This window comes from Indicator indicator, chromosome Z, assembly GCF_027791375.1.
Source record: "Indicator indicator isolate 239-I01 chromosome Z, UM_Iind_1.1, whole genome shotgun sequence".
In the NCBI taxonomy this organism is placed as follows: Eukaryota; Metazoa; Chordata; class Aves; order Piciformes; family Indicatoridae; genus Indicator; species Indicator indicator.
Genome location: NC_072053.1, coordinates 32871904 through 32899728, shown reverse-complemented (window position 1 = coordinate 32899728; position 27825 = coordinate 32871904). Strand labels below are relative to the sequence as shown.

General features: G+C 42.0%; 1 protein-coding gene across 1 annotated transcript; it reads right to left on the bottom strand.

Moving 5' to 3' along the window:
* SLC30A5 (solute carrier family 30 member 5) lies at positions 1-26970 on the bottom strand. The gene is given in 17 exon segments (XM_054397460.1): positions 1-907; positions 1469-1597; positions 4454-4680; positions 6025-6250; positions 7570-7699; positions 8302-8459; positions 9328-9461; positions 9464-9535; positions 9895-10183; positions 16516-16686; positions 18197-18273; positions 20882-20969; positions 22642-22729; positions 24012-24097; positions 24782-24848; positions 26659-26781; positions 26897-26970. Coding segments are annotated over 17 exon segments (2310 nt in total). The 3' UTR covers positions 1-736.
* Between the last annotated feature and the right edge of the window lie 855 nt (positions 26971-27825).

The window sequence follows — 27825 nt, the reverse complement described above, 5'->3', positions numbered from 1 at the left end:
TTAAAAAAATTCAAATATATAGTACATTTTTTTCTGTACACATGTTGTCACAGAGATATCCCCAGCAGTAGCTACCCAAACTGTGAATTTATTGTATACCAAAATTCCTTGGCACTCCTTCCACCAAAATCAAATTACAAGTTCAAATGTCACTCAAGAATATGATTCTTAAGCTTTAAGGAATATTCTTTTTAGAAAGATGAACCAAAAAAAGATCTCAGTCATAAAGGTAAATCCTTCCACTTAAGAGAACCCAAAAAGACCATTCACTTAAGAATATATCCAGAAGAAACAGATGCTTACCAACGTAAGGGTTAGGACTCACTCAATCTGCATAAGTATTCTTACATGTCATCCCAGTCTAAACAGAGTTCAGGACTGTAAGGTCCACTTATTCCAAGGCAACCAGCTCTGGCAGAGATCCATTTATACCCTAGAAGAGTCTGAACTGTGGTGACTCTAATTATCTGGAGGCAAGCCCATGACAAAGCAGGCTAAGGGCCTACACCTTGCTGTATTGTTGTATTGGCCATAAGGAGCCGAGCTGATCTTTATTAGGCCTCTAGCAAGCCCTGGCTTTTGTCAAGTGTCTGTAAGGGTTTTGTGTTTCGGTCAGGGTTTTGCCTGTCAGGGCAGGTGCATGTACCACATATGTGCAAGATGTCCTGACAAAAATACAAATATGGAATCCAACAGCTTCATCATTCACATCTCCTTTGGCAAACACAACTTTGTATTACATGATGTAAGTACCATCTTTGTAGTATTTCATGGATTCTAGTTGCTGAGTCATTGCAAGGACATCCTGAAATCCAGTACTGAGACCAGACATGTGTTGAAAATAAGCTTCCTTCTCCACTTGGACAGTTAGGTTGTTCACGCCAGCATCTTTCAGAATTGCTGTAACCTGAACAGAACAGTACAATTGACAATAGCACTGCACTTTTATATGCAGTATTCTGGCTCTGAAATACTGTAGATTTAAAAACCCCACTGTAATAAAACCCCTCAGTTTTCTGGAAAGCCAAGACTAGCTTCAGAGAGTATAGCTGTGCAGCTTTGCATAATGGGTAATTCTTGGTGTCTTGCAAAAGGAAACAAGTATCTTTTTAAGGAAGAGGAAAAGCCAAGACAGGCAGATATAAATCCACAAGCCAGTGATATAAATCCACAATCAGCACCCAGATATTCCTATCTACTGCCTGTTTTGTAGCGTGAAATTCACTTCCTCCTCCTCTTCTTGGAGCAGTGAGAACCACTCCTAATTTTTTTGGGGGTAGATGTTTCAGCAAACAACTCTGTGCAACAAATTCCAGGCCAGTAGGCAAGGGGAAGTACAGTATTTGAGACCCGCTCTCCGACATTAATTATCAGCTACAAAAATAATCCCAAATTTCAGTCTATGTCTGAAAAAAAGTCTATGGAGCAAGAAATTAAGACATAAGGGTTCAAAAACCTTGCACCTTACCTGCTGTACAATTCTCTGTTCCATCATGTCTGATACCACTTGCACATGTATTGTACCTGCCACAACACTTGCAGAGTGACACCAAAAATGTGCATCTCTGTAGGATATGACTCCCTCTATTTTTTGAATCTGTGAAGAAATTACATTAGCAACAATTAATTTAAGAACACCTTTAAACTTATGTATGCACACAGACATCAGTGGCAAGTATTTCACAGGAAAAAGCTGTACAGCTCTTTTAGCTTTCTAGCTAAGCTGTATTCAGAAATATGCAGTGTTGAAAGGTCACCTCACTACTACTGTTGAAGACAAAGCTAAAGTCAATGAAATGTGCAATGATAAACAGAATGAGAAAAATATACATAGTGTACAGATCACAGCAACATCAATGGACAGATCAACTAGAAAACTGGCTGGGCATTCAACTATTCCTATGGTATCTGTTTCCTCACTCTCCATCATAGCTGGATGTAATTCAAGGACAGAGTATCTTCCCATAGCTTATAATTTTTATCATCTTTGTGCTAATTCGGGCTAGAATAGATTGAACTTTTTTCAAGCAACTGGTAATGTGCTCTGTTTTGGATTTATGGCTAAACCGTAACATTTTTGGTAACATACCAGTGTTTTGGCTGTTCCTGAACAGTGCTTGGACTCTCTCAAAGTTTTTTGGTTTTGCCACTCTACCTCCATCCCAATAGTAGGCTGGCAGGCTGGACAAAAACTGCGGTGAGGGGAAACAGCTGGGACAGCTAAGCCAAGTTGGCCAGTGCATGCCATGTAATGCCATGCTCAGCAATAAAAACTGGGTAGAGAAAGAAATGGGCTTTTTGCCTCTCAAAGTGGCTGTTTCTTACAGACCATGTGGCTATCAGTCTGGCTGAGGAGGGAGGCAGCGCGCCGCTGTTTTTATCCCCTCTTTCCTTCACCTGTTAAACTTTATATTATAAACTTTATATTGCTCCCAGATTTTTCGTGCATTTGCTCTTCCTGTTCTCTCTCCAGTCCCAGAGGCAGTGGTGACAGCAAAGGCGGAAGCAAACAAATCAATGTGTGAATGCCTGGCTGCTGGCTGGGGTCAACCTACATACGTATATTGTTTTATTGTGATGTAGTTTTAAACATATTTTACCTATTACCTTTTAATAAATTGCTCTGATTGTTTTCAAAAAGTACTTTTGCCTTAGTTTCTCAGAACTGTTGTCTTCCCTCATCAAAAAGTGAAACCCCACTCTTCACCTCACTGTTTTTACTATGCACGTCTTTCCCAGCCAATTGCCAATCATTCTTCTCTCTCATGCACACAAGAACACATTTCCCCCTCCTCTAATAGGACACCATCAAGATAGTCTGGTTTGGTACTTCTAGTTGATGCCATCCTCAAAGAATGTGTAACCAGCTCTTTGACAGAGAGGAGGTCTCAACACTGAGGTCTGCACTACAATTTGGGTCAGGAACTTTAAATGAAGCAACTGTGAAGACTAAGTACGTCCTCCAAGTAAATACTGTACTGTAGCAGACAGGAAGAGAATGGACTAGGATGGAAAAGTAACACAAAAAAAAACAGCTTTACTTTTGCCATCTCACCTATTGTACAGCATGCCCTTCATAATATAAACAAATAAGAAAACCTGCAGTTCCAGGCACTCAAGATAATATCCTGTGGACTGAACTGTACACATCAAGCTTAAAAAGGTTGCTAACTTTTGGGGATCGCTACATTACTTTCTTCGTACTGTCCTGAAGAGTCAAACCCTGAAATGTGCCCTAGCCCAGACCCGTGAATGTGCAAACCTGGACAGTTCCTGGGGTCCAGATGGCCAAGGCAAATACATGGCACATGTGATTAACATTGTAAGCACCTGTGAATGTGCAAACCTGGACACTTCCTGGGGTCCAGATAAACATGTACCACGTGTAATTAACTTTGAAACACAGCTGTGAACTGTCTGTGCCCCTGGCCATGTTTGGATATGCCCCATCCTATAGGTACAATTACCAGAGTCTCTGTTACCAAAGGGCATTAATTGTCTTGGGACAGTATTTAAACCAGCCAAGAAGTCAGGCAACTTTGCTTGTATCAGGCTTTGTCCTGTCTCTCGCATCACGGTACTCACCCAGACAGCAACAAGAGCCAAATGCTGCCTGAGTAGCAGCTGAAGAACCTCCTCTAGCAGACTGACAACATTACCCAGGGCTTTGCACCTGGACCAAGGCAGAAAGGGGAAAAGCTCCAAGGGAACTGAATCCCAGAAGAGGCTACAGCCCAGCAAGGGGGAGTGCACAAGAGAGAGGCCCCCTAGCCCTCTCCAAGCCAAGGGCAAGCTTGAGACTGTGAACTGGGCATGACAAGAGAGAGGACCCTTAGCTGTCTCCAAGCCAAGGACTGCTTGAATTATAGCCACAGCATCTGGGAAGATACCAGACAGAGGAGCAAGTCATGAGTACCCAGCCAATCTGCCATGGAATCCCATTTGTGGGAAAACCACAGATCACAGCACCTGTATTTCCAATTTGAATTGCTGTATTGGAAACGTTAGATCTGTGCTTAAATCATTTAACTGTCTTTGTATGTGCAGTGTGAAATCCACAACTGAATAACTGAACTTGTGAATACATTTTGTAAATAAGTCAGGGTGGTGTTTGAAGATACCACTGCCCAAGATATTAAATTATAAAATATATACAAATATACATTTTGTATTACAAGTACCCAATACCTTTCACAGAGTTTTAACACACTTGCCTAAAATCATGAGCAAATTGTAAAGGAAAAAATACATAATTTGTTTTCAGCTGCAAAACAACTTTAATCAATAGAACTCCTAATTCTGTTATATCTCCCCAAAACAGGTTTATAACAACTCAATACATGAAGTTGTCAAACACAGTGGAAGTTGTCAGACTGAACTATTTACTAATTGTTAAAATCTATTATAGCTTTGTATGTTTGTATATGAAAACATTTAGGATTGTAGTTCTGACCTTTTCTAAAGCTGCATGGAGATCCTTCTCCTGTTCTGGAGGTATCCTCAACAAAAGCACTTGACAGGCATCTTTCAATAGTGGGATAACACTAAGAAAAATCAACGTAGCAATAAAAAGAGAGCAGAGTGGATCAGCTATGAGCCATCCAAATTGCTGAATAAATATTGTAGATACTATAACACCAACACTGCCAAGAGTGTCTGCCAACACATGCAGAAACACACCTGAAAACAAAATAAATGGAATGATTAAGTCTAGTTTAAAATATAAGTATAGGTTCAATACTGGAAACACAGTTAAGTTTACTAAATGCAGTGAACACCCTTCAAGCTACAGAGGTGCCTAATCTGATGCAAAATTAAACAAAACATTTTAACTTTTCTAATGTCTGATTACAAATCAATGTTAAAAATTACTCTACAGTGCAATCATCTAGGCAAGCATTCACAGATTAAACCAAATGTGAATAGTCTTTGAATTATTAGTGGGATTTGTACTACACAGCATAATCATTTAACTCTGTATAGGACTCAATGATCCTTAACAGAGGATAAAAGCATCAGCATAAAATTATTGGCCTCCTAATGTGGGCAGACATTAATGTATCATTTAGTGTTTTTGTACAGCAACTCTGCTCCAATTTCTTGAGAAGACTGTCTACATACTACTGCTAGCAATGTCATGCTTTATCCTGCTTTAATGGTAGTAGCATTCCTAATGTACACTCAATGGGCACAGAAAACTCATCAGTGCTTGCTGCATCAGAATTTGAAAGAGTATGGAAAGAGTATGGGTAGACTTCACAAAAAGGCCAGACAACAGAGCAGCCAACTGAATTAGGAGATAAAATAACCAATGAAACATGAGAGTATTTACTAAAACACTTATGCTCTGACAAGCTTACACAAAAATCTCATTTTTTATAGATGTTTTTTATAAGCCAAGCAGTTGGTGAATAATCACTTTCTAACTACAAGGGAAAACATCCTATTAGAAAGAGGTATCCTGAACTTTTATATATGTTGGCCTTCCCAGTTGCTTTCTGATTTTAGATTTGGAAAAGAAAGCTTCATCTTTTCCACCTTATCTTCTGAATCACAAAAAGCATATTCTAGATTATTGCTGCCTTTGTTCTTCTGCTTATCTCCTCCCCCAGTGCCTTTACACCCATCTGCCACAAGCTATCTGGTAGCATGGTAGTATCTTTCTAGAGAATGACGTTTCATTTCCAGATGGAAGTTAGAAACAAAGACTTTAAAGCTAGTAAGGTTTACAATGGCTGTTCATTAATGTTAGTGAAGACTGCAGATTAACACTTTTTATTGGTTCTTCACTATTACCCCATACCTATGAAAGCCATGCAAAGAAACTTTTCAGGTTATGTTTCTTCCAATTAAACTCATAAATGAACAAAACAGTTCCAAGGAACGAATGTATACCATGTTGAACCTCTGTCAGATCCCTTATGGAGAGGGACTTTTAAGAATGATGCTGAAACTGATTCTCAAAATCTTCAAAGTCTGCTGGAAATCACATACAATATTCATGACTCAACAATCTATACTTGCCCCTCATGTTGGTGTTCATGCTTCCTCCTGCAGACCCGTGGGAATGTCCATGGCTGTGCCCATGGTCACTGTGGGAATGGCTGTGTCCATGGCTGTGGCTGTGCCCGTGGTGAGAATGGCTGTGATCGTGTGAGTGACAACCTCCCCGAGAAGCCCCATGGGAGTGTGCGTGGCTAAAGGCACAGATACCAACAAGGTTTACGATCAGCCCTCCAACAGAGACTGGCTGTGAGAGGGAGAAAAGTCTTTAACTTCACTATGCCTTCCCAGCTGTTCAAGTTTATTTTCTAAAACATGGTAATCAGAAACACTGTGCACCTGATTAAGGAAAACTGTGAAAGCACTAACATCAACAGAAGGATTACTGTAGTATAGATTCCTCATCATACTCCTTTCAGGATATAAGCTGGTTTTCAAAAGAAGTTTTCTCCTCAACCATCCTGAAGAACCCACCTGACTAAACAGCACCAAAACGCAAAACCTAGTACTCACAAATCAGAACAAGATAGCAAATTTAGTTTTAAGAAAGGATGATTGAATTGACTTTCAAAAAGAGATGAAGTGGTCCAAATATGAGCTTTGCTTTGCTTTCCTTGACGAAAACCTAAACGCATAAATTGTATATGGTATCTAGGACACACACTTTCATCTAGAATTAAATCAGCTGAAGACTTCAACTGCTGCTTTGTTGCCTGAGTTGTGCTTTTTAACTGTTTGCTATTTTTCTACTTCTCTCTTGAAAAAACAGTAAAGCATAAGAGTAATTCCAGCTAATAAAGGAGTTAAGAAATTCCTGCTCAGGTTTTATTTTATCTTTCCTTGTCTATGCAGACTGTGCTTATCTAGAAGGGGTAATCCCTCCCACCCCCAAGAAACAAAATCAGTAGTGAAAATGGAGCAAATATTAAAGAATAAAAAAGGAAAAGAATTCAAAATCAGTCTTTGATTTCAGCAATGCACATTTCTAATTGTGCCTACATAAAAATCTTTCTCCATTACTGAAGACAGCAGGAGATGCAAACAAATTTGTGTGTGTGCGAGAGAGAAGGATAAAACAAGTCAAGTTGAAAATGTGATAAATGAAGACTTGGATTAGCAGAATTCCACGATAAAAAGCAATAATAGTTTCAAGAAAATTAACTATTTAATTTGAAAGACAGGAATTAAAGTTTGAAAATTTAAGTGGGGAGCCCCTGAAGAGTCTGTGGAAGGTAGAGACACACAGGTACACTTAAGATTAGCCATCCACGGCTTCAGGATTGTTTATGCCACAGTATAAACACACTCAGCAAAATGTTACGAATTCTGGCTCCAAAAAGATTAGGGTTGTAACATCTTGGAAAAGAACCAATTTAATTATTATAACTAAATTATACACATCTCTATGTATTTCTGTATTTTAAAACTAGATGTAGTGTGGTTTTAAAAATAGAGTGTGTTAAACGAGGCACAAGATCTGTTGAGTATAGTTACCTTTTTTTTTTTAAATTAAGATAAACAAATGAAATCATTAACTGCCAAACACCATTAAAAGACAGAACTCACAGTTAGCATATTTGTGTCTATGTCTGGAGGATCCACCAGTCTGGCTACTGATTCCATGAACACAAAGAAAGCAATTACCATCAGAAAGAGGCCATTAATAAATCCAGAAAGAATTTCCACACGTCCATACCTGAAAGCAAATGGATGTACTTTTGAGAGTGAATAATGGGTACTCCGAGCGAATTTAAAAGTTATAATAAATAAATTTATAATACATTAAATGCAGACTTAAGATAGCTTCCCTACCTACTTCCCACAAGTGTCATAACATTGTGCCTTAATTTCTGGGTTGTTTATTTCTGACCAAGCAGTAGCTAGTTTGCAACTGTCCAAATATAGTATAAAGATACAATAAGGTAATTTTTTATAAATACTGCACATTTATGTCTTCAAACTGCTAAACTGCTATGCAGTTTAACCATACAAATTTTGATTGTGTCAGCAGAATTGAGATCTTCATACAAACACTGACTTTGAACATATATTTTTGTTTTACATACATGCATCTACAGAATGAGGTACTGTCTAAACAATATTCAGTTTTATATTTAGAGATAAATGAAAATATTTCGTATTGGTCACATTTTTGCAGGGATGGAAGTGGAATAGCAAAAAACCCCACAGAAGCATGGACCATGAGAACACCCTAAACATATCATTATAGCAGGGTATTTTGAAAATGAGTAAGTAGAATAATTTACCAATAGTCCTTTAAGAACCTAATATACATACCCATAGGAAAAAATACGAGTTGCTTTCCATCTTGTCATTAGAGCTGCAAAAAGCCCCATCACTAATGCAGAACAATCAAAAAGCATGTGAAATCCATCAGAGATAAGACCTAGGCTGTTGGTCCATACTCCATAAAAAAGCTCCACAAAAGTGAAAGCCTAAAACAAAAGAAAGTTTGAGTTTTTCCTTGAAGATTAATCTGTAATTTAATGTTTTGTCATCTTTTCATAGGACTTGATATATCATTTTCAAAAGTATTGTTCCAAGTATTTCTAGACTATTATCTCACTCCTCCAATTCATATGAAGAAGACATAGGCCAAATCAATAGGTATTTTTGAACCTGCCCTCACAAAAGACTCAGACCTAAGAAAACAACCCTCTTTAAAGTTGACTGAAGTTTTCATTTAGAATGTTAGACTAAAGCTGTGCAGACAAAATTTTAAGTATTTTATTGTTAAGCAATGCAACAGTTCTGATCTGACCTACCATTAGTGTAAAAGCAACACTGTCTATAGATCTGGTTTGTAAACACATTTTTCATTAATTAACTTACTCTTTCAATCTTTGGAGTTAGTTTTGGGAAAGATACACAAGGAAACATTTTAATGAACGTTTTCCCTCTATGACTTACTATTAACCAGCCTACTCCAAAATTACACTAATAAATCCCAGACTTACTGTTTTGTTGTCCCCATCCTGGAAGGCTTTAATTAGTTTCAGCTTATCTGCTGGTAATATTGAGATACCTCAATTGTAAATGTACCATCATACAAATATATACTTACTGGTCTAATAGTTACAAACAGAACCAGTGCAGCACTGCAACAACAAATCAAAGTGACCTGCTACTTACTGCAAGATTACCTGAGAACCTTTTATTTTAACAGTTCATCCAATGAAACTACAAAGAGTCAATTTAAAAACAATCAATCATGGGAATTTTTTAAAGAACAACTCTTCTAATGGTACTATCTATATACTACTAGAATTATGTTTGGAAAAAAAAAAACACCCATGCACTTACTAGATTTAGGCACAAGAAATAGAAGATCTGCCTGGAATCATATTCCTCAAGGATCTGTTTCAGCGACTCCTTAATAAACCGTGGTAATGACTGAGAGCTCTGCTGTAATGCATCACCCATGAAGTTATAGAGAGAGTGCCTTCAGGGGAATAGCCAATAAGGGTACCCTTCTGCCCTTTCCTGGAGGGGGAGGACAGGATATTGGCAGCTGCAAGGGAAGTATTGAAGTTTTTGATGCTGTTTCTAAGCTTCACAGCTTTTATAATGTGCTTTTATCAGCAATTAAATGAAATTACATAAAATTTGCAGGCAGCAAAATAATTGTCAATTTCAACTTGAGGTTAACATTGCCTTTGATTGCTATCTAAGATTACATCATAACTTCCACACAGATATACTACATTCTTAGTTTTGTGGACAGAAGTAAAAGAGCATAAAGTTAAAGGCCCCTTTTGTTCAAGAATACATAAAAGCCTATCCAAAAGAATTCTGCACACATATATTTCCTTATTGGCTTCCCAGTCAAACAGACAATAGATTTATTAACAGACAAATACGAATACATACATAAAATGAAGAAGACAGCACTCACAACCACCCCTCCAGAAAGAACATGTTCTGTGCTTTCATGGTGTGGTGGCTTGTTCATAGCTCGAAGCTGGTCTGTTATTGGGTGCGTCCAAAAGTTGCCAAAAAGCAGTGCACTGATGAAAGTAAGAAAGGATCCATATCGAGCACACGTGGAAGTTTCCATCTTGACGGAGCATATGGACTCCACGTAGAAATCCAGGATCACGACAAAAAAAATGACTGTCACAAAAGGAATGATGAGAGCAGACCAAGATTCTACTTTGCTCTGCAAGAAAAGATACATTTCAAACAGAACTGTTCGCTATTAAATGTGATTGCATATATGGCATTAGATTCAGTTCATTGTCATTACCAGTGTCTTCAGCATACCATTAAAACATTAACTGTGCTCAGTAGTGCAGTCTACTTAGAGGCCTGTAACAAGTGATGTCAATTCTGGGTCCAGTCCTGTTCAATATACTCATCAATGACCTGGATGAAGGGATGGAGTATACTCAGCAAGTCTGCTGAGGAGGAATGGCTGACACACCAGAAGGCTGTGCTGCCATTCAGCAAGACCCGGACAGAAAGGAACTGGCAGTTCCCACATGCTGTAAGACGAGCCGGCGGGGAAGACGACCGGCCTGGATGAGCAAGCAGCTCCTGAAGGATTTAAGGGAAAAAAAGAGGGTTTATCGCCTTTGGAAAGGGGGGGGAGGCAACTAGTGATATGTTTAAGGATGTTGCTAGATCATGTAGAAGAAAAATTAGAGAGGCAAAAGCACAGTTAGAAATTAAACTGGCTGCTTCTGTGAAGGACAACAAAAAGCATTTTTATAAATATATTAATGCTAAAAAGAGGGGCAAGAGGAGCCTCCACTCTTTATTGGACGTGAAGGGTAACATTGTAACTAAGGATGAGGAGAAGGCTGAGATTCTAAATACCTTCTTTGCCTCCATTTTCAACAGTAAGGCAGGAGGACTTCAGGATAACTGGCCTCCTGAACTGGTTGATGGGGTCAAGGAGCAGTGTTGTACTCCTGAAATCCATGTGGAATTAGTTCGAGACTTGTTGAGTCACTTGGATATTCACAAGTCCATGGGACCTGATGGGATTCATCCTAGGGTGCTGAAAGAGCTGGCAGATGAGCTGGCCAAGCCTCTCTCCATCATTTTCCACCAGTCCTGGCTCACTGGAGAGGTCCCAGAAGACTGGAAACTGGCCAATGTGACGCCCATCCACAAGAAGGGACGGACAGAAGAACCTGGGAACTACAGGCCTGTCAGCCTGACCTCAGTGCCAGGGAAAATCATGGAGCAGATTGCCTTGGGGGCAATCACTGCGCACCTGAAGGATGGCCAAGGAATCAGGCCCAGCCAACATGGATTTAGGAAGGGCAGGTCCTGCCTCACCAACCTGATCTCCTTCTATGATCAGGTGACCAGCCTGGTGGATGTAAGAAAGGCTGTGGATGTAGTCTACCTGGACTTCAGCAAGGCCTTTGACACTGTCCCCCACAGCAAACTCCTGGCCAAGCTGTCAGCCTGTGGCTTGGACAGCAGCACTCTGCGCTGGGTTAGGAACTGGCTGGAGGGCCGAGCCCAGAGAGTGGTGGTGAATGGTGCCACATCCAGCTGGCAGCCTGTCACTAGTGGTGTCCCCCAGGGATCAGTGCTGGGCCCCATCCTGTTCAATATCTTTATTGATGATCTGGATGAGAGGATTGAGCCCATCATCAGTAAATTTGCAGATGACACCAAGCTGGGAGCAGGTGTTGACTGTTAGAAGGTAGAAGGGCTCTGCAGAGGGACCTTGACAGGCTGGACAGATGGGCAGAGTCCAACATGATGGCATTCAACAAATCCAAGTGCTGGGTGCTCCACTTTGGCCACAACAACCCCATGCAGAGCTACAGGCTGGGGTCAGAGTGGCTGGAGAGCAGCCAGGCAGAAAGGGACCTGGGGGTACTGGTTGACAGCCGCCTGAACATGAGCCAGCAGTGTGCCCAGGTGGCCAAGAGAGCCAATGGCATCCTGGCCTGCATCAGGAATAGTGTGGCCAGCAGGAGCAGGGAGGCCATTGTACCCCTGTACACAGCACTGGTTAGGCCACACCTTGAGTACTGTGTCCAGTTCTGGGCCCTTCAGTTTAGGAAAGATGTTGAATTGCTGGAGCATGTCCAGAGAAGGGCAACGAGGCTGGTGAGAGGCCTTGAGCACAAGCCCTATGAGGAGAGGCTGAGGGAGCTGGGACTGTTTAGCCTGGAGAAGAGGAGGCTCAGGGGTGACCTCATTGCTGTCTACAACTACCTGAAGGGAGGTTGTAGCCAGGAGGGGGTTGGTCTCTTCTCCCAGGCAACCAGCACCAGAACAAGAGGACACAGCCTCAAGCTGCGCCAGGGGAGGTTTAGGCTGGAGGTGAGGAGAAAGTTCTTCACAGAGAGAGTGGTTGGCCATTGGAATGGGCTGCCCAGGGAGGTGGTGGAGTCACCATCCCTGGAGGTGTTCAAGAGGGGATTGGACGTGGCACTTGGTGCCATGGTTTAGATAGTCATGAGGTTTAGGGTGACAGGTTGGACTCGATGATCTTTGAGGTCTCTTCCAGCCTTCTTGATTCTATTCTATGATATTCTATGAATCTCATGAAGTTCACCAAGAGCCAGTGCAGAGTCCTGCACCAAGGGAGGAGTAACTCCATGCACCAGTACAGGTTAGGGGCTGATCTGCTGGAAAGCAGTGCTGTAGAGAAGGACCTGGAGTTCTGGTGGACAAGTTCACCATTTGCCAGCAGTGCACTCTTGTGGCTAAGAAGGCCAATGGCATCCTTGGGGGCATTAATAAGAGTGCGACCAGCAGGTAGAGGGAGGTTCATCCTCCCTCTTTATTCTGCCCTGGTGTAGTGAAGGCATCACATGCCCAGAGTTATGCCCCTAGATACTAGCTAATTTGTCCAACATGTTCTGGGAAGTCCCCCCTTCCACCCTCCTTTCAGGAAAGGAGGACAAAAAGACAGCCTGTCTCCCAAGGGAATAAACAACTGCAGGCACCCCATCTCAATGGGATGCCTATGCTCTTGCCATCTAAGGGCATAATTCTAGCTTCACCTTTTCTATAGGTGGAAGCAGGTTGTTGGCAAGTGTGCCCATTGGCTAGCTCCAGCCTAGAGTATCTATAAGTATTGCTCCATTTGTCACCACATTGCTCTCTCCTTTTGCTTTCACTCGTTATGCGACTCGCAATGCGTCAGCTTTAAGTCTTTTCACGCGCAAGCATACTGGAAGCCTCTGCGAACATAGAAGCCAGCCCACCGGGACACTTCGAGGAACCTGCAAAGGAGATCCCTTCGCCGATTGACGTCGTAGACCCAGTCAAAAAGGACTGAGGGAAGCCCCGAGAGAGGGTAAGCTGTAACCCGGAAGGGGAAGGACTAAGCCTAGCCAGCTAGTCCAGCTTTGCTGCAAGCTAATTAAGTAGCCATAAGCAGCCATAAGCAGAAATGCATTTTGCGTAGCCCCCGCCGTCCGCAGGAGAGAAAGGGAGCCGCCCATGGTAGCCGCTCCGCAGCCCGTATTAGGGTGAAGCACCCGGGATTTCCCCAGGGAAAGAGAGAGCAAAAGATTAGCCTCCCCATTGAAGTCAAGGCAACAACTGTACCATTATAATTTAAACGGAAAGCAGTTGCCGAGAGAAGCGGCAAGCCAGCTCACCTCGAGCCGAGCCGAGGGGGGAAGCATCGTGTCACCGCACCCCCACCGAAACCCGCCTACGGGAACCACCCTCGATCGCGAGGGCCGAACACCAAAAGGACCTGGCCCTGCTGAGCCGATCCTCCAGTCAGGGAACCAGCCCCTCCCCGCAGCCCGCGGGAGGACAAAGAAGCGAACTGCCCTTCCCGCAGACCGCAGGAGGAGAAAGCCAGCCTTGCTCCCCCCACAGAACTGGGAGGGAGAAAGAAAGTCGCCGCCTGAACGGGGCCAGCCTCCGGCAGAAAGCAGATACCCAGCGAGCCCGCGTGATCCGGCAATTTGTCTCGCTGCATAGAAAGAATATATCTTTATGTGTATAACATTCAGCAACCTTCTATTCAAAGCGCCCGCGCAGAGCTGCGTGATACTTCCAGCTTAACCTGCCTTGTGACATTATAAATATCTCTACACATAGCTAGCAGCCGCAAGCGCCTTGTTGAGTCTCCATCTAGTGGACAAGCGGCGGAACTGCACCCTTTCGTTCCCTGTGATGGTTTGAAACTGTCTTTTTAATTTTTCCTTGCAAAGTTCAGAACAGAGAAAGTGAAAGAGTGTAAATAAGTCACTATTGGGTGTAAGAAAGCAAAATAACGATTGTTCTAAACACTTCCATTGGATAGATAGAAATGTTTAAGAACTATTACCCAAAACAAAGTGGGGCACCCTGCACATTCTGCGTTCTGCAGTCGGGGCAGTTGCTGGGCTGTCTGGCTGCTGTTTCTTCTTCTCTTCTGGCTGAAGATAACACGTACTGACCTTGGCAGCTAAGTTAACAACTTTCTGCTCTAACTAACTCTGCTTTCTGTCCAGGGGGGTCTGGGGGGGAAGCTCCTGGGAGAGGGAGGCCCCTTTGGGAGGGTCCCCTTTGGGGGGAAGCAAAGGGAGCTTGGCTGTGTTTTTCTGTTGATTGTATATATTTGTACATATTCGTTGCATTTCTCTGCTTGTAAATACAGCCTTCATTTGCTTCCAGACTGGGGTAGCCTGGTTATTGTCGGTGGGGGGGGGAATTTCAGCTCACACCGACACAGTTCCCTTAAGTAGAAATTGACTGTAAATATTATAATTGGGTATGATTGTAAATACTAAATCAGTTATGGTCTATATTATTACAACTGTGCATCCGAATCAATATATATAAAGTTATTAATCGAATACTCATAATCATAGTAAATAATAATTTTCATAATTCATATTTTCATAATTCATAATTAATAATCACCATGCTCCATCCCTATTCCCCCTCTCCATGACACCTGGTGAGGCCACACTTGGAGAACTGTGCCCTGTTCTGAGCTTCCCACTCAAGAGAGACAGGAAACTATTTGTAGTGTAGGGCTACAAAGATGAGAGGACTGGAGCATCTCTCTCACAGGGAGAGGCTGAGAGACCTGGACTGTTTAGCCTGGAGAATCCTAGAATGGTTAACACCTGAAAAGATCTTTTAAGATCATCGAGTCAAACCATAACCTGACTACCATGACTGCCAAACTATATCCTGAATTACCTCCACAACTGCATGCTTCTTGAACACCTCCAGGGATGGTGACTCCGTCACTTCCCTGTGCAGCCTGTTCCAATGCTTTGCCACTCTCTCAGTAAAGAAGTTTTTCCTAACATCCAATCTAAATTTTCCTTGGCACAACTTAAGCCCATATCCTCTCTTTCTATCAATTGTTACTTGGGAGAAGAGACCAACATTGTCCTCACTCAAACCTCCCTTCAGGTAGTTGTAGAGAGCAGTTAGATCTCCCCTTAGCCTTCTTTTCTCCAGACTAAACAACCCCACTTCCCTCAGTCATTCCTTGTACAACATGCCCTCCAAACTCCTCACCAGCCTCGTTGCTCTTCATTGGATGTACTCCAGGATCTCAATGTCTTTTACTGTGTAGAATTGAACACAATACTCAAGCTGTGGCCTGACCACGGCTGAGTACAGGGGCACAAGCACTTCCCTACTCTTGCTGGGCACACTAGTTTTGACACAGTCCAGGATGCTGTTGATCTTCTTGGTCATCTGGGCAGAAAGAAAAGAAGACTGAGAGCAGATTTTATCAATGCTTGTAATTATCTGAAGGGCAGGTGCCAAGAGGATGGGGCCAGCCCTTTTCAGTGGTGTCCAGTAACAGGACAAGAGACAATGGGCAAAAATTAGAAAACAGGAAGTGCCACCTAAACTTCGAGGGTGATGGAGCATTGCAACAGGCTGTGCAGAGGTTATGGATGTCTCCTTCTCTGAAGTCTTTCAAAATCCAACCAGATGCATTCCAGTGCAACCTGATCTAGAAGAAGCCACTTCAGAAGGGTGGTTGGACTAGATGACCTTCAGAGGTCCTGTCCAACCCCTACCATTCTGTGACCCTGTGATACTTCCACATTTTCAGCTTAGCATATAAACCAACAGTCTGGCCATAGAAAGCCTCATACAGCTAATGTGCACTACAGTACCTTACTTTAAATCCTTGCACGTGCTTAAAAGCAATGCCACACACAAGGCCATGCTTGCAATGGTCTCTCCCTAAGGATGCAGGTATAACAAGTATGTCTTTAAATTACAATAACCTATTCCTCAGGAATAAAAAGGCTCTGCATTTGTACAGTCATTAGTTCTTCTTCAATGAAGAATAACATATGAATCCTGCATAATATCTGACCTAGAAAAATGAAATAAAGTTATCACATGAAAGAGGAAATTATGGCATCATTCAGTTATACATCAAAATACAGGGGAAAATTTTAAAACAGAGCTTACTATAGAAATAAATATGGTAACTTTGGTAATCCTAAAGATATTTTTAAAGAAAGATTTGAATTTACCTTCAGAAGCAGAAGCATTAACAAAAATTATTTCTTTTTCTACTTGCTATCTTACCTCTGTTGTTAGAGAGAGGACAATGACCCATGGGCACAACAGGAGAACGGAAACGAGATGGGACAAAGCTTGAAGGCGTTTTGCTCCACCTACATCTACAGACAGTTTTCGGGAAGCCATGTGAAACCCAACCTTACAGCACAATGCCAGTACCAGAAGCAGTACTCCTCCCTGGAAACACAGAGGGATCCTTTTAGCATTTCTTAAGAGCCAAATACCCCACTCCAAACAAAGTGACGCTTTCCTTGTCAACAAAAGATAGGATATTTCCCGCAACTGTAACTCAGTTAACTGTGTCCTACTATACACAGTTACACCTCAGCACTAATCTCAATAGCCTAATACAAATTGGAAGTTTGAAACTCTCAACAGTGTTAATTGGCAAAACCAGCAACAAATTCGCAGTGAATGGCATACAAGGGAAAGGAAAAATTACACAGAACTTGTTTTACCATCTTCTATTATTAAAAAAGGGTTGAAAGCATACATGAAGCACAGAAGCATTATTGTGTTACGGCCACTAAGCCTTTCACAACCTTTTCATCCACTTACCTTTGATCACACCTGTCTTGGTTTCACTGGGACAGATTCATAGCTCAGCCATGGTCTGCAGGTCATTAGCAATTTCAAGTCAGCCAGGGCAGCTGATGCAAGCTGGCTCATAGATGTATCCCATACCATAAACAGGGGGCAGTTTGCCGAGGACAGGGGCTCCTATTTGGGCTTGAGCTCCTCCTGCTTCTCTGCATGCCTAGAAGGCCTTGCTTATCATTCTGCTCACAAGGAATGCCTTCCCATTTGTGACTGCTCTACACTGCAGTCACAAACCATCTGTGACCAGCTTCACTGGGCTGAGTACATGGGCTTCTGTTGTACTGGCATTGGTATTAGTTGTTCTGTTTCATAAAATCCATTTTCATTTCAACCCTCTCTTCTCCTCTTCCCAATCTTCCTTCTCTGCTGGGGAGGGGTAACCGGGTGATAGAGCAACTGCTGTAGTTTAGCCGTGGATACAGGCTAAATGCACACAGCACCATACCACATTTTTCACAGTATTTTATTTAAGAATCATCTATAAATTAATCACAATATACAGAGAATCTCATCTCCCTTTAGACCACACTTGCTTTGTGCAGTTAGACAGTCTCTCGAACGTTTACATTTATATTACTTTCTCAGCTGCTCTCTGTTTTTTTCCTCTAGTTTAGTCTTCAATGCTGTCAACTCAATCAGCCAGGTCAATCACCTACCCTAAGTTTTTGATGAGCTTTTCAAGCCACCACTTATAATGGGACTATAAAACTGAGAAGTATCAGAATCTGTCTTTAAATACAAGTGCCTAATGTAAAGGTAAGACTAGGGAAAGATGAAGAAGCAGCAACAAAATACACATCCTAAAAGTAAGCAACAAAGAGCCTATATGCAAAGAATTATGAAAATCCTCAACACTGATGACAACAACTTTAACAAGACTTTTTAGTTAGGCATTACAGAAAAGTCCTTGTCACCTACACAAGCTGAATATTGTATAGTTTGTTGCTCATATTTGAGCAGGACGTAAAAAACACAGTGCTGTTCAGTTCTTTGGTTTTGGTTTAGGCTTGGACTAGCTCTGAGCTGGTGAAATTCTTAGCTACAAAATTTATGTAAGTATTAATCTACTGAAATACAAGTTACTTACCTTGTGATCTGCAACACCCAGGAAAGCAATGATTGTATACAGAACATGGGTAAGAGCACTGTCGTGATGTCCCTCAGCTAAATAAAAAATAAATTAAGGAAGAGTTTCTTCCGGTTTTTTTAAATTTAAAAAAAAGACAAACAACAGGTAGAGGTAGCAGACGACCATGGAAAAATGAAGCTTTAAGGTTTGTCAGATCCTTAAATTTAGGAAAGGTGAAAATATTTCCACAGAAATCAAGTTAAATATATTGAGAACAAAAAAGAGATTTTTAAACTTAAGAGCACAGTCACACAGTCACTGTTCAATACTGCACAGAAGTCACAATACAGGATTTATGTTAATATTCTAAACTGGACTTAAAAAAAATATTTTCAACAGCATTAAAAATTGCTTTTCACTAAAAGCACTTTAACAATGAGGTGTATAAAATCTGATCTTAATCTTTCCACCTTCTAGATATACAGAAAAAGTAATTGACTAACACAATGCAGCAAATATTAAAATTGTGATAGGTTTGGGAAAAACCACTAAAGAGCACATTATCAATACACTTACTCACTGAGAGCTCAATAGATTAATTCACACTTTTCCTGAAGATACCATTTGAACTTCTAATTCCAGGTTTTCACCGTGCTCATTTTTAGTACCTGTCCTTACATGTACCACTTTCTGCCAGTATGCTTTATTATGATGAGACGACATGTTGAAAATTCACTTCAGAATTCATTCCATTTTACTCAGTGGCTTTGAAAGCATGTTAGCTTCCATTTGCAGTTTAAATGCACTTTTCAGCATAGCAGATGAACTGAGATTACCACATGTGCAAAAGCACAAAACAACCTTTAAGTCATTCTCCATCATCTTTGAAAAGTCCTGGCAGTCAGGTGAACTCTCTGGTGACTGCAAAAAGGAAAGCACTGCACTCATCTCTGAAATGGGCAGAAGGAAGAACTCTCGAAATTACCATCCTGTCAGACTCACTGCTGTGCTTGAGAAGATCATGGAATAGATCCTCATAAAAGTTATGCTAAGGCACATGGAGGACAGATTCACCACATAGCTTCACCAAAGGCATGTCCTGCCTCACCAACCTAGTGGCCTTCTATGATGGAGTCACTACATCAGTGGCCAAGGGAAGAGCTATGGATGTCATCTGCCTGGACTTCCATAAGAGTTTTGACACAGTCTCCCACAGTATCTTTCTCTTCAAGTTGGAGAGATATGACTTTGATGGGTGGCCTGTTTGGTGCATAAGCAGCTGGTGGATGGTCACATCCAGAGATTACTGGCCAGAAGAACAATGTCTAGATGGGGTCTTTACTTGGACCACTGCTGTTTAACACTTCATCAATGACACAGACAGTGGGATTAAGCATACCCTCAACAAATTTGCACATGACACCAAACCAAGTGCTGTGGTTGACATGCCTGATGAATCCAATGTGATCCAGAGGGACCAGGACAAAGCTTGAGATGTGCCTGTATGAACCTCATACAGGTTCAACAGGTTTCAACATGGTCAAGTACAAGGTCCTGCACCTGGGTCAGGACAATCCCTGGTATCAATTTAGGCTGGGGGATGATGTGATTGAAAGCAGCCCTGTAGAGAAGGACTTGGGTGTACTGGTAGATGAGGAGCCAGACATGGGCTGGCAATGTGTGCTCACAGCCCAGAAAGCCAACTTTGTCCTGTACTGCATCAAAACAATTGTGGCCAGCAGGTTGAGAGAGGTGATTTTGCCACTCTACTCTGCTCTGTTGAGACCCTACTTGGAGTACTGTGTCAGCTGGGGACTCCTCAGTATAGGAAGGACATGGATCTGTTGGACCAGGTCCAGAGGAGGGCCACAAAAATGACTGGAGGGATGGAGCACCACTCCTATGAAGGCTAAGTTTGGGGTTATTCAGCTTGAAGAAAACACAGCTCTGGGGAGACCTTACTCTGGCCTTTCAGTACTTAAAGGTGGCCTGTAAGAAAAATGGGGATATTTTTTTTTCACAGCACCTGTAACAACAGGAAAAGGGGTGATGGTTTTGAATTAAACCAAGGTAGATTCAGACTAGATATAAGGAAGAAATTTTTTTACAGTGAGGGTGGTAAAACACTGGAATAGGTTGCCCAGAGAGGTGGTAGATGCCCCATCCCTGGACATGTTCAAGGTCAGTTGTATGGGTCTCTGAGCAACCTGATCTAGTTGAGGATGTCCCTTCTCACTGCAGGGAAGGTGGACGACAAAGATCTTCCAACCCAAACCATTCTATGATTTTAAGACCCCATGAATCCTTCTGGATATACACAAACGACTGCCAGCCAGACTCAACTATTTCCTGTACACACTTCGGCTACAGCCATTATGTCTAGAACTTACAAAAACCAGGAGAACTGACTAGAAAGGCTTCTAGCCTTTCTAGACTGAAGTGGTCTGATATGTGCAGATGGGCAGGAGCTTTTAACTAGAACTTAAAATCTCTAGCTGCATTCTAAGTTATCAGAGTAAGCAATGCCATTCATGTGGCATTCAATATTTAGATGTAAAACTAAAACCTCAGGCTATAAGGGTCTCAGAAGGTAAGATTCCTGTGAAGAAAAATGCAAGCATATTTAACTCAGTGCATAAAACTTCACATTCTCTCTCCTCTCCTAGTAATAGGTCCTTGCTCTTACACACAGGAAAAGGATACGATGTTCTGCTATTTTAGCCATGAGGTCATCATTATCAAAAAGTAGTAAGCAGATGACAGCTATTATGAAAAATGCAGCACCTCTTGTCTGTAAAAAAAAAAACAAAAAAAATCACAAATATTTTAATGTGCTGTAACAGATTAACGTAAAAAAATACAGGAAATCAAGTCCCCAACCTCTCTTCTTCCTGCCTATTTTAGTTCAGTTAGAAAAAACAATAATTTAAAAAGTGACCTTGACAATGTAATCTTGTATCTATTTCTGGTTTTCAGATTTACCAGATAACTCAGGGCAAATCACCACTGTAAAAAACCAGAAACCTGAATTTTACAAACTTCAACTTCTTCATGGGGTGTTTCTACCCGCCAGAATGTACAGCTTCTTAAGACTGATGATTTAGTATTTTTTTACCATCAAGGAGCTATAAACAAGATCTAGTGGAGAAGCTGCAGAATGTCATCTCGGGGGAGGTAAATGCTAAACTGCTGTGCCATGGCTCTGATACAGGAGAGCTCTGCAGTGCTTCTGTGGGGAAGGGATGGAGTCAGCAATGAAATCCCAGGTCCAAGAGCTTTTACCACCCTGACTTAAGATGCTGCAACTTTGGTATCCTTCAGCTTGGGAAGACACTGAATTGCAGAGCTAAAAAATGCTATTAAAATTCATACTCAGAAGACAAATACAGCTATCACATTCAAGCTTTAGAAAGTCTGCTACAGTTTATCTCATAAAGCTGAAACACTTAAGAGGACAGGGTTATTGCCTCCTTGTTTTTGCTTAGATATGCGGCTTAACTGCCAAGCCCAGACCACTAAAATACAGATTGACAAAGAACCTCTCTGAAAGTTTGTGTCTATGCTTTGGGTGGTTGGCTGGAGAAAATGAAATGTTTTGTAGATGAAGAGCTTCACGATGCCCCAAGCATCTCAGTTTGAGGGGGGCAGGCATAGAAGTAACAGAGCAGATGACTGTGCTATTCACTCTATGGCCAGCCTAAAAGTAATTAGGGTATAAGGGTATAAGGCAGAGATTTCAAAATTCCCAGCCTGGGGTGGCACCGAAGCCACTTTCTCTTACACAACAAATACTCTAGTCTCAGGTATATGACATCACAAAGTATCTTTCACCAGTTATTATTGTTTCTAAGTGAAAGTGGCAAAGACTGCTGAGTGCTGGGATAAGCTCATTCCATTTAGGGATGATCAGGCACAGACAGAGAACATTTTGCGTATCAGATAAAGATTATCTCAAGTACAGAGCTCTGATTAAGTGAAAGACTGGGCCCAAGTATTCAGCACATATATAGACTTATGTAGACATTAAAGTACTTAACATTTTGGCAGAAAAAACAAAGTATGTGAAAAGCTACAGACATTGAAGAGGCTAGGCAAGGATCAGGAGACTACTGCAGGACTTCAGTGCCTGAAGGCCAGGACCACTACACACACATGTGCTTTTCACAGCTTGAACCTAAATTCCTGTCAGAAAGCAAGCTGAAGGTCAAAAATAATTCTCAAGGTTCTTTCCACCTACAAACAGAAAAACTTCTCAGGTATCTGCAACGGATGTCCACTAGCATCACCCATTGTTTCTTGCTTAGTGCCACATTTATTATTTCAAGTAGCACATCTTATTATTTCACCACTAAATACATTTAGAAAAAGCAGAGTTTCCAAAACACTTTTTGTTCCAGGTACAGAAGTACTTGAATTTATAGCATTTACTATTTTTACACTTGCTATAATAGATTTTTAAATACCTTTGCTGGTCCTCCACCTGAGCTTGTGAACAAGACACTAAGGAGTGATAGCACAACCACATCACTGTGTTCAAACAGCAACAATGTCCTATAAAAAAAGTCCATGTACAAGGAGTTTACCTTACAAGATCGATACACTGTATTTCAGCTAAAATATGTCAAAATATTTCAGCAGTCAAATATTTATCATGTGATTTCAACAGCAAGTTTGAACAATTCAGAAGGAAAAATGCAAATCTCTGCCTTCAGCAGCAACAAATCTAGCTGTGGACTGATACATATATCACAAAACAAAGAACTTCATAACTCAAGGAACAGATTAGAATTATTAATTTATAGATTACTTTAAATTGAACATACTTCAAATAACATACTTTAAATTGAACCTACTTCAAATAACATAACAAGATACTGACTTGCTCAAGATGGAGTAATTATTGTTTCCTAAACAATACCTCCTCTAAACTGAAGTTTCTGGCTCCCAGAAAAAAGAGATGCTGTTCTATTTTATCCTGTTCTATTTTATCCTGTTTATTGAGGTATTGATGGTCTAGCAGTTTCTGCAACCTCAGAACCTCTTAACTGCTGAAAATAAGAAACTATAACTTGCAACCTATCGCATTCAGATAGCAAAGGCTGACTAACAAGCTTTCCAGAGCAAAGATGAAAGCAATAATCACTGTCAAGTTCACCCAATGCTTCTGCCATTCTCTGCATAAAAATACAATCTGCTAGGGCCCATGTTACTGCTTTTTTTTGAGAAGACCACCAGCAGCCAGGAAGGCACCAACATATTAAGAAATGCCATTATTCTCTGGTAGGCCTTCTCCTGTGTAGGGGATATAACTTCAAGTGCATGAAACATACCATGTAAGGTTTTACCTTTCTCTCTCTAATGAAAGATGCTTTCAAATATGTTAACCGTGATTTCTGACAGTACATCAGCACTGTCACAGTATTTACAAGCAGCTATCGCTACCTGCCAAGTCATAGTCTTCACACAGTTAAATAAACAGTTGAGGTTACATTAAGGTGAGTAAGGAAATGATGAAAACCACAGTCAGTACAACAGTCAGTGATCTTGTATCACTCACATCCATAGTTTAAGCACTATCAAGAATTTCACTAGTGTCTTGTCAAAAAATAAACAAAGAAAATTACAAGTTCTACAGAAAACTAGATGAAGCTTTTGACAAGGACAGAGTTCACAGGAAAATGCATAAAGATCATCTAAAATTTCAAAAACTAAGTAAGAGTTTGGCATTACGGGCTAACAGACACAAAACAAAAAGCAAAGGTGCAAGGTAGGGAAAGACCACAAAAATTAGCTTAAAAGGATAAAACACTCTTTGAAGTAAATGTATAGTTACCTCAGTGGTCCACAAAGAGTAAGGCCAAAAAACCACAAGAGTGAAATGATACATCCCACAACAGCATGCTTAAAGATTTTGATCCACTACAAAAGAAATGTGTTTCATTATTATTTTCTCCACAGTTTCAAAATAAACACCCTATTGCTAGCACTCTTGCATGCAGTAGCTGTACAAATAGAGAGGAAAGCATTTGTAACAGGTTATCCTTCAGATACTGATTAGCACATATACTGATGACACTGCATGTGATTGAGTTTTTGTGCACACAATTGCATAAACCTAAGACGAATACAGAGCATGTGATGAGAAATTTTTTCTGACACAACCAGAAGTTCCAACCTGGCCCTACTGTGACATCTCAGGATACTGGGAACTCAAGAGAGGTCTGAAGAGCACAGAAAAATGTATCACGATGCATTGTGAAAAAATGCAGTTTTGGCATGGGGGTCATGACTAGGGCACTCTGATGTTCTGGCAATCCAGAAACTGCCCTTCATAACTGTCAAAGCTGATAATCCAGTATTTAATAGATGCTTGCATGAAGCCCCAAAACAGTCTTCACAATACTTTCAAAAGGATTTTACAAGAGCTAAAAAACCTGATTGTTTTCTACACCACACTAGACAAAAAGTTACTTACACACTTCTGGAAACTGCAATTGCATCTTTCAAGTGGAGTAACCCTTGTTCTGCTTTCATTTTTCACAAGAGCCATGTAGTCAAGAATATCTACAAACATGTGAAGCACTAATACATATGTCAACTCACCTGACGCTTGGTTACCACCTTCCCAGAAGAAAATGGTTTTTGAAACAAAACCATAAAAATCGCAGACCTGTTAGAAGAAGAAAGTTTTCTCTATTAGGATATTTGCAGCCAGCTTTTTATTCAAACAAGCTCTAAACTATGTCCCTCGTATCCATCTCCGTTGATGAGATGACTTTCTCTACATTTTTCATTAGAAGGCCACACTGACTAGTTTTATTTTCTATGCTGCATTACATGCATCAGATATCAGTACAAAGGCTATGACAATTTAAAATGCACATTCTTCAGAGAATGGCTAATGAAAAGTCTACCTGTGATTTACAAAAATTAAAAACACCTGATCTCAGAAGTTTTGAGAATCAGTAATACTACAGGTTTTATTAGCATGGTATGTACCTAGAAATGTTTATCAGCATATGTATTCTAAATACACAGTTGTTAGAAATGGTAAGCAACAGCATGCATCTTTCTCAGCTAGGGTCAAGAGTAAATGATGGGGAAAAACACTACGATGCTTAGGAACGTGTAAGTGAGAAGACCAGAAATGTAAATAAATCTGAAATAAAAGGAAAAAAAGAGGTTCTAAACGTCCCAAACCTCCAAAATTTATTACAAAAATGCTCTTCCACGTTTTTAGCAGGCAAACATGAAGTAGGATTGTATGTGCAAATGTTGCTTCTGTGTATTTGCTATCACTTTCCACACTTTAGTTCTCAGTCAAGGAGAAATAGCAGTTGAACTACATGAGAACTACAGAATACAAATTATAAGGAGGAAAGCTTGTTTTCTACACCCTTAAGAAAACTTGGACAAGCTTGAATTTCTTATGATTAGTACTGTCATAGTATTATCAATTTTAAAGTAGCTAAGCCACTGAAGTTTCTTGAGGGTAGATAGGCCTTACTGAGAGATCTGCACAGTCTAGAGACCTGCGCAGTCACCAACCATATGAAATTTAACAAGAGCAAGTGCCAAATTCTCCAACTGAAACAGTATAGTCCTGGTTGTATGTACAAATTAAGGGACAAGAGGCTGGAGAGCAGCACTGCAGAAAGGGATCTGGTGGTCTGGGTTAACGGCAAGTTGAATACGAGCCAACAGTGTGCCTTGGCAGCCTAAAGGGCTAACCATGTCCTGGGGTGCATCCAAGCACAGCACAGCACAGCCAGCTGGCCACGGGAGGCAACTGTCCCGCTACAGACTGCGCTAACATGGCCTCAATTCAAGTACTGTGTGCAGTTCTGGGCATCTCAATAGAACATCAAACTATGAAAGTCCATCCAGACAAGGGTGACCAAGATAGTGAAAGGCCTCCACTTAGGAGTGCCTGAGGTCACTTGGTTTTCTCAGTTCGGAGAAAGTAAGGCAGAGGGGTGACCTCATCACAGCTACAACTCGCTCACAGGGGCCAGCGGAGCAGGAGGTGATGACCACTCTTGCAACAGAACGTGAGGAAATGGAATGAAGCTGTGTCAAGGGAAGTTTAGGTTGGGCATTATGGAAAGGTTCTTCACTGAGAGTGTGGGCACACGCTCCTTAGGAAAGTGGTCACGGCAGCAACTGTCAAGAGTTCAAGAAATGTGTGGACTATGTTCTTAGTCACATGGTTTGGTTTTAGATAGCCCCATACTGAGCACAGATTTGGACTCTGTGATCCTTATGGATCCCTTCAAACCTGACATACTCCACACTTTTCAAATTACAGTGAACAGAGATATAATGGAGAACAGAGGATTTCCTGGATCTGCTGCTACAACTTCTCCTCGATTAACCTATAATAACATAATGCAGGGTATATGCTGGATGCTCATAGATAACAGTGTAAACAAAGTCTGCCATAACAGTGCTGGACAAGACTTCACTCCCTGCACACTCACCCCAGCTGCACTATAAAGATAAATTGCACGAGGTGGACCGTTTTCAGAAGATCATAGGATTCAAACAGCCCCACGGCTTTCAAGAACTTGGTGAAGCACAGCAGCACGATGTACCGAGTCAACCTGCAAAAGGAGAGAGGAGAGTTGGCACCTGCGACCACGCCACGAGGCCCCTTCCAGCCAGCAATGCGGCCGCTTCCCACCCCCACCGCCGTTACCGGGCGCTGGGCACATCCACCGGGCGCTGGGCACATCCACCGGGCCCAGTACGCCGCCGCCGGCCAAGGACTGCTCGCTGTACTTGTCCTCCATGCCGGGGGCCCGGCCTCCCTGCGAGGGGAGGGGTGCGAGCGCTCAGGAGCGGCGCGTCCCACCTTCCCTGCGACCGGCAGGCCGCTACCGCGCCAGGGCAACACCGCGCACGGGTGTACGGGGTACGGGGTACGCGGTAGCGCCGCGCGCAGGCGCCGCAGCGGAGCGGGGCGGGGCAGGGCCCGGCACGTCCTCAGCCGCCGGAAGCGCGGGCGGGAAGTGGCGGCAGGGGCGGGGACGTTCCCTCCCCTCAGGGCGGGTTTAACGTTAGGCCTCCCATGTGATGGGAGGTTTTCGCTGCCGATATGGAGTTGTCTGTTACTGGTACGCTTATAGCAAGGAGTGGGAAGACGGCCGGCTGAGCGTGAGCCACCAGTGTGCCCGGGTGGTCGAGAAGGCCAACAGCGTCTTGGTCTGTGTGAGGAATAGTGTGGCCAGCAGGACCAGGAACGGGACTATCCACCTGTACTCAGCACTGGTGGCGTTGCACTTTGAATACTGTGTTCAGATCTGGGGCCTCTTACAACAGAAAAGACATCGAATTGCTGCCCTTCCAAAGAAGGGCAACAAAGTGGTGAAGGGTCTAGGGAACAGCTCTCACAAGGAGCAATTGAGGTAGCTGGGGTTGTTTAGTCTGGAGAGAAGGAGACTGAGGTGAGACCTTACTGCTCTCCACGACTGCATGAAAGGAGGTTGTAGTGAGGTGGATGTTGATCTTTTCCAGTTTACAAAACAATAGGACAAGAGGAAATTAAGTTGTGCCAGGGGAGGTACATATTGGACATCAGGAAGGCGTTTCTTTGCTGAGGGGGTTATCAGGCTTTGGAACAGGCTGCCCTTGGAATAGGATGAGTA